The sequence below is a fragment of the Oratosquilla oratoria genome, chromosome 43 (genome assembly GCF_046742065.1).
Source record: "Oratosquilla oratoria isolate Oo_2021 chromosome 43, ASM4674206v1, whole genome shotgun sequence".
In the NCBI taxonomy this organism is placed as follows: domain Eukaryota; kingdom Metazoa; phylum Arthropoda; class Malacostraca; order Stomatopoda; family Squillidae; genus Oratosquilla; species Oratosquilla oratoria.
In genome coordinates this window covers 14414413-14426771 of record NC_134819.1, presented here as the reverse complement: position 1 = coordinate 14426771, position 12359 = coordinate 14414413, and the positions used below count along the sequence as shown (strand labels likewise).

Here is a 12359-nt window from a genome sequence, read left to right as displayed (position 1 = left end):
AGTGGACAAGGTGCAGGGATGACCCGTCATCCAGGAGGTGCTAAGGTAGGAGGGAGGGTGGAGGGGAGTGGAGTGTATTTAGGGATGGAATGGGTGGGAATGATTTTATGCCTTTCCTTTTGGGCTACCCCCCTTGTAAGGGGGAGAAAGCCTTGGTATAAGTATGTATGTATTATTACATAACTTTGATAGTCATTAGATGCACCCAAGTACTTGTATTTCTTATAAGCCTGTCTCATTTTAGCAGTACTCTTTTCAGTTTCTTTGTCAAGCCATTTTGGGCGAGCCCAATTTGGGTGGCGTCTGTCCTTAAATGGGATGTAAGTATGAATCATCTTAGTAAACGTATTTTGAAATATTTCCCACATCTGATCTACAGGTCTTTCGCTTAATTTTGCCTCCCAATCTGTAAGCTGAAGCTCCTGACGTAGTCTTATGAACTGTGCTTTACTGAAATTGGGTATTTTAGATACATAAGTATCTATTTTTTTTTTTTTTTTTAGCAATTTGAATCTAACAAAGTTGTGACTCCTATTTGCAATAGTTTCACCAACTTTGACACTAGTGATCAATAGATCAATTAAATTTCCATATCTTGTGGGCTCTTTTACATACTGAACTATGTAATTGTAGTAAGAAAAGTGAAGAGGAAAGAGAACCATTTTGGAGTGATTTTGATGAGACTGTGGAGAGTTTGGGGGAAAATGTAACTAATGGTGTTGGGAGATTTTGATGTCAAAGTAAGATTAGCAAGTAAATTGAGTAGTAGGATGGTATGGCATAGCAGGAAAGAACAATAGCAGAGAGATATTTTATGAGATGGTACCGAGGAGGAAATGATAATAGCTTGCAGTAGTTAAAAAGAAAGATATATGTGGTTGGTGAGAGGGTGGTTGAGAGGACAATGTATTATTTAGTGGTGCCCAAAAGGAGAATTGGAAGAGCTGTGGTTGTGAATATGTTCAGAGGAGAGATCAGTGGAATGTCTGATCATTATTTAGTGGGAGGGAAAATAAAAGTGTAGGCTAAATGGAGAAAGAAGAAAAGGAATAGAGGTTCTGAAATTGGTATGGATTGTAATGAAGCTAGATTAGAGTGTTAGGAATGGATTATAATGATTGTATGGTGTTAGTATGGATTGTAATGAAGCTAGATTAGAGTGTTAGGAAGGGATGCTAGAATGCAAAAAGGCTGTAGAAGATGGAAGGGAATACAAGGAAAGGCAGTAAATGGTGGAATGAAGGTGAAGGTGGTATATACATACATATACCACAGGCTTTTTTTTCCCCATATAAGGGAGGTAGCCAAAAAACAAAGAGACTCCCATTTCATTCATAAAAGTTGAACATGTGAGAAAAGGCTGCAAAAAAGAAATGAGGAATTATAATAGAAGTGTAGAATAAAGAGGGTGGAAACAAAATACAAGGTGAGTGAGGCCATGAGGTCCTTGAAAGTGGCAGTTGCCGACAAGATTGACGAGTTAAACACCATATGAGGACGGAGCCTTTATTTGTACGACGTTTCTCTTATTACAGCTTTTTCAAGTACAAGTTGAGATACAAATGCTTGAGATTAAATAAGGGGAAAGGAGGGAACGGGGAGAGAAAAGGGGGGGGGAAGGAAGAGGAGGAGAAGGGGGGATGGATTGAACACTGGGAAAGGATGAGAATGCTGGCCCAAACGTCCGTGGGCGAAATGTCCACAAAGGGTGGTTTAGATATTTAAAATTTTGCTGGCCATGGGTATTAGGGGAATAATGTGAGGCGAGATGTTAAACATGCCCCTGTTTTGTTCAATAGTGTTCGTTCCTTGAATGATTGCTGCTTCTAAACACTTCCTGCAGATTTTGTCTGGTTCTCGTATCAGCAGCTCTGCATTCTTCCATCTTATGGACTGGAAGAATGCATGTTATGGTTCCAACTTAGGCTAAATCACTTTATTCTCCAATTATTGATCATACCTAGATTTAAATTCATATATGTTTTCTCTTTGGACTATATCACCTAGATTATTCCAAGAGTGTGTGTATTTATATGGAAAAAAAGTATTTATATTGTTTAGACACAATCTCTCACTTTATCCCCATGACCTTGTGAAGCCCTCTCATCCCTAATACATATTTCAATGAGCAACAATTGATTGATTGCCCCCCTTTGTTTTGAATATTTCTTGATCACTGGTTTCAGTGGGAAGCACTTTGTTTTGAATATTTCTTGATCAGATAGATTGAATTGCTTAATGGTTTTCTCTTATTTAATATAACTTTTTGTTTCAGTACTCAGATCTAAATTCAAAGACAAGAAAATGCTGGTTTTTGGAGAGACAAGCCATGCAGAAAACTTGGAGTGGGACATTCGAAGCAGTTTTGATGATGAAATGTTTATGTCTGTGCCAGATGAATCTGCAAGGTACAAGATTCTACAGGTAATTTATATTATTTTAGTTATTTATTTAGTTAATTATTTATTTATTTATCTATTTATATATATATATAAATATATTTTTTGTACATTGGTTGGTTAGGGAAGACTATTTCAAACTTAGATATTACAGCTGAAATTAGGGTGTAGAAGAGAAGCAGCCTTTCATAGATTGGTTACAAACTAGGATGAGGGAATCATATGAGAGGTACAAAGTAAAGGGAAGAGAAATAAAGCATAAGCTAAAGAAGGCAAAGAGGAGAGCAGATTTTGGCCCGGAGTGAAGTGGTTAAGATGATGAGATCAGGTAAGGCACCTGTGTTGGATGGATGCCATGTAGAATATCTGAAAAAAGGGGGTACAGTAATGATGGACTGGCTGATGAGGTTATTTAATATTTGTTTAAGAGAGGGTAGAGTGCTGGAGGACTGGAGGCCTGTATAGTTCCACTTTACAAGGGAAAAGGGGACAAGTGTGAGTGTGGTAGTTTCAGAGGGATCAGTTTATGTGTAGTTAGAAAGGCTTATGGGAGGGTCTTGATTGAGCAGATTATGAGAGGAACAGAGGGAGTAATTGGTGAGGAACAGTGTAGTTTTAGAGGGAAAAAGAGGACAAAGAGATTGCTAAGAAAATTCTGAAAGAATTACAAGTGGAAGAACAAGGTTTGGATAGGGAAATCGAGGAGACCTATAGGATGGGCAGATACTCTAAAGAAAAACAATACAGGCCACTAAAAGTAAAGCTTAGATCTCAAACAATTGCCAAGGAAGTACTATCCAGAACAATGAAATTAGCAAATAGTGAACATTAGAAGACTGTATGGATAAAAAAATGAGTGAAGACATACATACATATACCAAAGGCTTTTTCCCCCTTACAAGGGCGGTAGTCAAAGAGAAAAAGGCGTAAAATCCATTTCCACCCATTCCATCCTTAATACACTCCACTCCCCTCCACCCTCCCTCTTATTTTGGCACCTCCTGGATGACGGGTCATCCCTGCATCTTGTCCACTGCCCTTGGTCAGAGGCAGTGTTGCAAGACAGCACATCCACAGGAAGGCTACTTCATTAAATCGGCGACCCCCCGTCTCCGTCCCCTCATGCAGAAAGGAGAAGATGGGGAGAAATCTCTTTGAGTGAAGAAGAAAAAAGTGAATGAAAAAAACGAAAAAAGAACTGAAACTGAAAAAAATTTATATATTTTTTTGAGAGTGGTAGACCTGAGGCTGAGAAAATGGTATATAAGAAAAAAAGAAACAAAGAAGACAGGAAAAGACAAAAAGAAAGGAAATTAAAAATAGCTTATACCAATATAGGTGGAATAACTTTTGGAATGAATGAATTAAATGATTATCTGGCCTTAGACAAACCAGACATAATGGGAATACTGGAAACTAAATTAAAGTGTACTCCACCACCCAACACTGTGGGACAAGGTTTATACAACTGCTGGACAAAAAATAGAAAGGGTAAACGGGGTGGAGGAGTATTAATTTTGACTAATAAGATTTAGATGTAACAAAGATAACTGAAGAAAAAAATAATGTAGAATCAATTATGATACAAGTTGAAAGCAAACATATGAAGAGTAGAAAATTTGTAGTGGTGTATGTGCCCCCCAAAACAAAGTCCTGGACAGAAAGTGATCATTCCTAAATATTAGAAGATACAAAATATGAATTAATTAATATACTGAAGGACAGAGGAAATACAGTATGGGTGACTTTAATTCAAAGGAAATATGTTGGGAGGAAATGACAGTGAAGGGTGGAGAGGAACTCTGGGGCAACGTCCTGCTTGACATGACCATTGAATACACAAAGACTCAGTGGATAAAGGAAAATACCAGATACAGAGGTAGTGAAGAACCATCAAGGCTGGATTTAATACTTATGACAGAGCCTGAAATTGTCAATAAAATTTATTACAAAACTCTGATAGGAAAGAGTGACCATGTACTAATAGAATTTGAGTTGAAAGAGCAAATGGATCAAAGCAGAAATGATAAACATAGAATAGGAAGACTAATCTACAGCAAAACAAATTTTGAGGAACTCAAAAAATTCTTTCGCAATGCGAACTGGGAAAAATTCTTAAATGAAGAAATAGGGATGGAAGAGAAATAGAATATACTAAAAGAAATTTATAATGGTGTGATTAAATATGTACCACAACAAAAAATGGAAAGAACAAACATGAAAAGCTCTTACAACAAAAGGTGTAGTGAGGCTAAGGATAAAAGAGACAAAGCTAAGAAGAAATGGAAAAGAGACAAGAAAACAAGCAAATGGCTAATGTACATCAAACTAAGAAATGATTATGTAAAAATACGCAGAGATGAAAAGAGAAACTATGAAAAAAAAATAATAGAAAAATGCAAGGAAGAACCCAACCTATTTTACAGGTATGTAAATGGCAAACTGAAGAATAAACAAGAAATAGAAAAGCTGCACCAAGGTAAATATGAATATACAGAAGAACAGGAAATGGCTGAAATTATGAACAACCACATGAAATCAGTATTCACAATAGAAAACTCACCCAACTGTGAGGAAATAGATATTGCCCTCAATGAAAGAAATAATTGTAACACAGAAGGAAATCAGTGACTAAATCTAAACCCTTGATGTCAGAAAATCACATGGTCCAGATAGAATTGGAAATTGGATACTGAAAGAATGCATGGAGGAACTAACTGATTAAATATACAATATAATTAGATTCTCACTTAACCTCTTCACTCCGGGCCAAAATCTCGTGGGCAGCATTATCTGCCAGAGGTACAATGTGTCGTAATAATACTCGCATCATAAAATAAAGTCACCGCTTATATCGATCGTTCTCTCTTTCACCCGTGAATTTTGATAACCATAGAAAATGTGATGAAGACAGTTTAGAGAGTATGTCATTACGCAGGGGCAACTACAATAAATATAATCAAGACGCCGATATGGCAGCCTCACATATCCACTTGCTCCCCATGCCGCCTATGTATGCAGCACCGTATGGAAGGGGTTAAATAAGGAAGAGTGCCACAGGACTGGAAGAATGCAAACATTGTACCGATTTATTAGGGAGGAAACAAGGAAGACCCGATAGATTTAAATGAGTACATAGAGGGATTAGGGAGAAATGTCAATGTAATAGTACTGGGAGACCTTAATGCTAGGGTAGGAAATGATCCAATTGATGGAGTGGTTGGGAAATGTGGAGTTCCAGGAAAGAATTGTAGTGGAGAGTTGATGGTGGAAATGTGTCTAGAAAGAGAGTTGATGATAGCAAGTTCAGTGTTTAAAAAGAAAGTCAAGCATAAGTACACATTGGAGAGGGTGGTAGATGGAAGGGTGGTAGATAGAGCATTAATGGATTATGTAGTGGTAGATAGGAGTATGATAGGAAGAGTTAAGGATGTACATGTGCTATGGGGAGAGGGTGGGGGAATATCAGATCTTTTTTTTGTGGAAGGTAAGTTGAGAATGGAGGATAGATGGAGAAAGAGGAAAAGGACAACAGGTAGGTAGGTGCTTAGAGTGAACTCTTTAAATGGAAAGGAAAAGGAGAAGGAGTACAAGAAGAAGCTGAAGGAGGAGTGGGAGGGAGTAAAGGATAGAGTAGAGCTAGGAGTGGAGGAGGAATGGGGATGGTTCAAGGAGGGAGTCACAAAGTGTGCAAAGATGGTGTGTGGAACAAGAAGGACAGGAGGAAATAGAAGGAAGGGTAGTGAATGGTGGGATAAGGAAACAAAGAAGGTTGTAGAAGAGAAGATGCGAGCTTTCACAGCTTGGTTACAAATTAGGATGAGGGAGTCATATGAGAGGTACAAAGACAAGAAAAGAGAAGTAAAGCACAAGGTAAAGGAGGCAAAGAGGAGAGCAGATGTGAAATGGGGTAAGAGTATGACAGAAAATTTTGAAAGTAATAAAAAGATGTTTTGGAAAGAAATTAAGAGAGGAAGAGGAGGCGAATCAAGTAGAGAAGAAAAGGTAAAAGGTACACATAGAGAGATGATAATGGAAGAGAAGGCAGTAAGGGGAAGATGGGCAGAATATTTTAGGGAGTTGCTAAATGTGGAGGAGGATAGGGAGGGAAAGATAGCTGCAATGGGAAATGCTAAGAAAATGACCGTGATGAGTAAGGAAAATGGAGGAGAAATAAGGAAGGATGAAGTGAAGGCAGTTGTTAAGATGATGAAAGCAGGTAAGGCACCTGATCTGGATGGATGCCATGCAGAATGTCTAAAAAAAAGTAGGTACAGTGATGGTGGACTGGCTGGTGAAGTTATTTAATGTTTGCTGGAGAGAGGGTAGAGTGCCGGAGGACTGGAGGAGTGCCTGTATAGTTCCACTTTACAAGGGAAAAGAGGACAAGTGTGAATGTAGTAGTTTCAGAGGGATTAGCTTGTTAAGTGTAGTTGGGAAGGCTTATGGGAGGATCTTGATTGATAGGATTAGGAGAGGAACAGAGGGAGTAATTGGTGAGGAACAGTGGATTTAGGACGGGTAGAGGTTGTGTAGATCAGATTTTTGTGGACTACTAGCGGGGTGGATGAGGAGGGCCATTAGAGGTAAGGAGTACCTCAGGTTTGTATCAGGGAAAAATTAATTTTCCTGCGAAAATTACATTTGTTCCGAAGAATACAAACTCTTCGGTACTCCTTACCCAAGGAGACTTGGACTTAGGGGGGAAGGAAGTATTTGTCTAGCCTGGGAAACCCTCGTAAGGAGAAAATGTAGAGTGCTAAGATCTACGTTGACCAGACCCTTATACATTCCCCGAAACTGTGAAGGGCACCTGGATCTGTTCCCAGAGTGGAGACAGACAGGGCATACTCACTTTGTACCCCTTGTAGGGCTCGAACTGATTCCCTTGGAATGCTTGAGAGCCCTCGGTGAGGTAAGGGAATGTAGGAGTATGAGAAGGACTTGAGATAGGTATCCCCGTGGTTGCCGATCCAGAACTTGGATGAGGCTTCAGGGTTGGCTGTGTGCCATTGGTACGGGGTATGTTATCTCAGGACTTCTTGGGCAGCCACTATGGGGCCTAGAGAGAAGGTCCCTAAGGATTCCCACATGACATCTTTGAGGTAAAAGGAAGTGAACGTAGTCTGGGACTTCCATATACCTGCTTGAAGGACCTGGTTGACTGACCGATTCTTTCGGAAGACTAGGGAGGGTCCTATTGCCCTGAGGTCATGAGCTTTTGCTCCAGGGTAATCCGTGGGGCTCGAGGCGTAGGCCCTGCGGATGACTTCCTTGATCCAGTAAGAAATGGAAGTCTTAGTGACGGGCTTGGGTGTACCCCTGGTAGAGACGAACAGTCTTGGCAAGTCTGGTCTAAGATGCTTCGTCCTCTTGAGGTAGGTCCGGATAGCACGTACCGGGCATAGGACCATTTCTGCATGTTCGCCCCCTACAAAGTCGTCCAAGGAAGGAATACTAAAGGACCAGAATCTAGGGTCGGCTTTGGCCGGATCCTGGTTTTTGGCAACGAATTGGGGCAGAAAAGTGAAGGAGACCTCTTGCCATCCTTTCGAGTGGGCGACTCGATAAGAGATGGCATGCAACTCCCCGACCCTCTTGGAAGACGCCAGGGCCAAGAGAAAGACTGTCTTCAAGGTGAGGTCCTTGAAATTAGCATCTCGGAGGGGTTCGTAAGGGGGGCCCCGCAGAGCGTTGAGGACTAATGCCACATCCCATGGAGGAGAAGTGATCTCCCTGGGGGGGCATGATTTTCTGAAATGTCTGAAGAGCATGGAAATTTCTGGAGACAGGGCTAGATCCATGCCCTTCAGAGAAAACACCTGATTAAGAGCTGCCCTATAGCCCTGCACTGCCGAGAGGGAGATCTTCTTGGACTTCCGGAGGAAGTGGAAGAAGGAGGCAATCAGAGGAATGGTGGCTTGCTCTGGGGCTATTGCTCGGGAGTGGCACCATTCTGCAAAAGCATTCCACTTCCCTTGATAAAGGGCAGCTGAGGAAGAGCGAATAGGGGAGGACATGTCTTCTGCCACTTCTTTGGGGAAACCCTTCTCTAGGAGGATCCGGACCATAGTCTGAACGCGTGAAGTGCCAGGGCTGACGGGTTCTTGTGCCAGGCCCCGTTGACTGGTTGATGTAGAAGGTCGGGTCTTCCCTGAAGGGCCAGGGGCTCCTCCACTGCTAGCTCGAGGGCGTCTGGAAACCATGGGGCTTCCGGCCACCAGGGAGCGATCAAAGTCATCCGAAGGTTGGATGCGGTTCGTACTCTCTGGAGCACCTTTTGGAGCAAGGGAAACGGTGGGAAAGAGTAGGTGTCGAGGTTGTCCCAGCTTTGCAGAAGAGCATCCTCTCCCGCTGCCAGCGGATCCGGGAGAGGGCTGAAATACACCGGGAGCTGGTGGTTCCATCTGGTGGCGAAAAGGTCCACCAGAGGGGAGCCCCATTTGTTGATGAGGAAGGTCGCCACTTCCGGATGGAGGGACCACTCCGTGCTGATTACCTGACTCCTTCTGCTGAGGTGGTCCGCCCAGACATTCTTTTTCCCTGGGATGTAGCGAGCTCTGAGTGTCACTTGGAGGTTCTCGGCTAATAGGAGGATCTCCATAGTGAGATGGCAGAGGTCCTGGGAGACTGTGCCCCCCTGCTTGTTCAGGTAGGCTACTACCGAGGAATTGTCCGACATGATGCCCACAACTTTCCCCGAGATTTGACCCGAGAAGTGACGGAGAGCCAGCAGTACCGCTTTCAATTCTAGCCAGTTGATATGGGCTGTCCGCTCGACCGTGGACCAGGAACCGCTGACGTGATCGTCGTTGAGGTGGGCCCCCCAGCCCTCCTTGGAGGCATCGGAGAAGAGGAGGACTTCGGGGGGAGATGGGCCGAGGGGCATCCCCACGAGCAGGTTGCACGGGTCCTTCCACCAGAGAAGAGAATGCTTGACCTCTCCGGTAAGGGTGATGTGTTGACGGGTGTCTCCCCTTAGCGGAGACCACTGGGACTTGAGGAGCCACTGTAGGGGTCGCATTCTCAGTCTGCTCCTGGGTATTAACCTCTCGACGGAGGCCATGTGGCCCAGGAGGACTTGGCACTGTTTGGCCGTGAGGAACCCGGTCGATAGTGCCTGCACGACGAGGGAAGAGAGATTCTGGATTCGCTTCTCTACTGGGAATGCCTGCATGAGGGAAGAGTCCAGAACCATACCCAGGTACGTGACTCTCTGTCTTGGAATGAAATCTGACTTCGTCCGGTTGACCGTGGAGCCCAATTTGCGGATGAAAGCTAGGACTATCCCCAGGTGGTCGCGGCATAGCTGGGCGGAGTGTGCCAGGATCAGCCAATCGTCCAGGTAACGGAGTAGGCGAATCCCTCTGGAGTGGGACCACGCTGAGACGAGTTTGAACACTCTGGTGAAGACTTGGGGTGCTGTGGAGAGGCCGAAGCATAGGCAGGTGAATTGAAAAGTGGTCCCCTTGTGGACGAAGCGGAGGAATTTTCGGGATGAGGGATGGACAGGTATTTGGAAATAGGCGTCCTGGAGGTCCAGGGACACCATGAAGTCCCCTTCCCTGATAGACGCCCTCACGGCCTCTGGGGTGTCCATCCGGAACTTCGTCAGGGAAATGAACTTGTTGAGAGGAGACAGATCGATGACAGGTCTCCACCCCCCTGTAGCCTTTGGTACTAGGAATAGCCTCGAGTAGAACCCCGGGTCCGGAGTTGAGACTTCCTCGAGTGCTCCTTTCTGGAGCAGAGTGGAGATTTCCTCCACTAGGGCCCGCCCGCGATCCGAGTCCGGATGGTAGTTGCTGACTTGGATGGGATAGGGGGAGAGGCTGGGGATGGTGTGAAAAGGAAGACGATAGCCTGCCTTGATAACCTGGATGGTCCAGTCCTCCGCCCCGGCAGCCTCCCATTCTCTCCAGTAGAGAGAGAGGCAACCTCCTATCCTGTGCGGGAGGGCAGGCGAGTTCCTAGAATTTCCTGCGTTGGGGTCCAGAGCCTCTATGATGTTTGCGCCCCTGTTCTCTATTGGGGAAGGGGCGGGGCTTTCCTGTCTGGGCTTTGGACTTCGAATGGGGAGGGGGCCCGTCTTCCCGCTTAGGGAGACGAAAAGGCTGCCTCTGCGTCTGAAAGGACCGAGGGGTCGATGGGGGGGTGGTCCTTGGCCTCGAGCTAGAGACGGCTGTTCTCTCGATGGCTCTGTTGTGTAGCAACTGGTTGGTGCTAGTGATTGCCGAGTCCACCACATCCGGGGGAATCAGCGTGTGGGTGAGCAGGGGGGCCCTCCTCAAAGGAGCATAAATCTCCCTGAGGAGGGGGTCACTGGGGTCCCCGAGGATGGTGTCTCTCCTGCGGGACTCGAAGTTGGCCCAGGACGTTGAGAGACAGGAAGCCTGATGCTTCAGGGCTCTGCTCGCGCTTGCCAAAAAAGCCTGGAGGTCGCATTCTTCCTGGGGTTGTAGTTCGGGTAAGAACTCCCTCGCCGAGGCAAGGAGGCGTTCTAGCCAGGAGTTCACCGCCAGGGACAGAGCCAGTGAATGAATGTGGTCGCTGACTTCCCTGCCGGAGAGGAGGACGTTTTCGTCTGCGCAGCGACTCGGCGTCCGCCTTAACCAGCTCTGGTAACCTCGCCGGGATCGAGGCTGGTCTGAGGGTTGACCCCGATGGGGTGTAGAAGCGCTTCTGGTGTTCCAATGGGACCGGATGCCAACGCGCCCTCTCGGTCGTCCTTGTTGCGAGAGCGTCGGAGGCCTGGGCCATGGCCCTCGCCGTCTGCGTACTCCATGGAAGGTGGAGGGGAGTAGGCTGGGCTTTGTGAGAGTTGGCCGCCATGAAGATGTCAGACTCGAATGTGGCTTCCTCTTCTTTCGGGGGGCCCAGTCGATTCGCCCTCCGAACCCTCGCGAGGACGTCCGAGAAGGAAGGTGGGACCACCATCGAGGATTCCGACTGGGAAACGGGAGGGGAAAGGGAGCGTGACCCCCCCCCTACGGCGCTGTGGACATCGTCGTCGGCGTAGGAGGGGTCGGCACGGGCAGAGAGGAACCGCACGCTACCATCCTCGTCACTGATGGGTTCAGGGGGGGGCTGAGCAAGTGGAAGCTGGTCGAGGGGGGCCCTTGGGGGCGGAGACTCCTCACGAGCTTCCGTGCGGTGCACGAACCGCGCTTGAGAAGCGCGGAAAAATTCCCGTTGGGCCTCCATCTGTTCCTTCAACGTAGTGACGAGTGAACAGAGAGTGGGGAGGAGGTCCGGGGAATGTCCTCTTGGAGGGTCCCGCCTGGGTGCGGATGGTCCGGGAGACGCCAGGGGGAGACTGCCTCCTCCGGACGAAGCTGAGTCACCTACGACGAACGCGCGTGTGGGTACACCTCGGGCTTCCTGCCCACCGGGCATAGAAAGGGTTCCGGTGATGACCCGGCTCGTCTGACGAGAGGTGGAAGGGGTGGGACTGGGGGTCACCCGAGAAGGAGAAGAGGCTGACGCGCTCCGAATCTCCGAACTCGGTTCCTTTGTCCGTGGGGGGGTGGAGCTGCCGGGGAGTATGGACGCAACCGGGAAAAAGCTCGTACCCGGGGGGTAGTTCGCGGGGGCCAATGGCGCGTGCCCGTCGAAACTAGCCCCCCTTTTAGCAGGAACAGGAGACAATTTAGCCTGAGACTGACTCGGGGCGGCTATTGTGCAACCTTTCCGTTTACTACGCTTAGGAGGGGGGAGACAACTGCCCGCGTCCTCCGCCGACGTAGCATGCCTTCTCTTTGTGTCGGGTGAGGGGGGAAGCCATCTTCCTGGCCCGCGTATCTTGACCCGTGGCTGCACCTTCCGGTGAGCATGAAAATACGCGGACCACTGCTTATCACCCCATTGAGCGCACGTAGTACACGGGGATGAAGGGGAACATGCCAGATTCCGACAATGGATACACCAAGAGTGTGGGTCCACAGTTGTCGGTGGGAGAAG

The 12359-nt window shown here is 46.6% G+C and overlaps 1 protein-coding gene across 5 annotated transcripts in view; it reads left to right on the top strand.

Annotated features, from left to right (window-relative positions):
- LOC143022078 (nuclear valosin-containing protein-like) overlaps positions 1-12359 on the top strand; it is a 207139-nt gene that overhangs the window by 77656 nt on the left and 117124 nt on the right. For all 5 annotated transcript variants that reach the window (XM_076180030.1, XM_076180031.1, XM_076180035.1 and 2 more), the window contains one exon: positions 2276-2424. In XM_076180030.1, coding sequence (XP_076036145.1) covers positions 2276-2424 — 149 coding nt within the window. The remainder of the gene's footprint in view (positions 1-2275; positions 2425-12359) is intronic.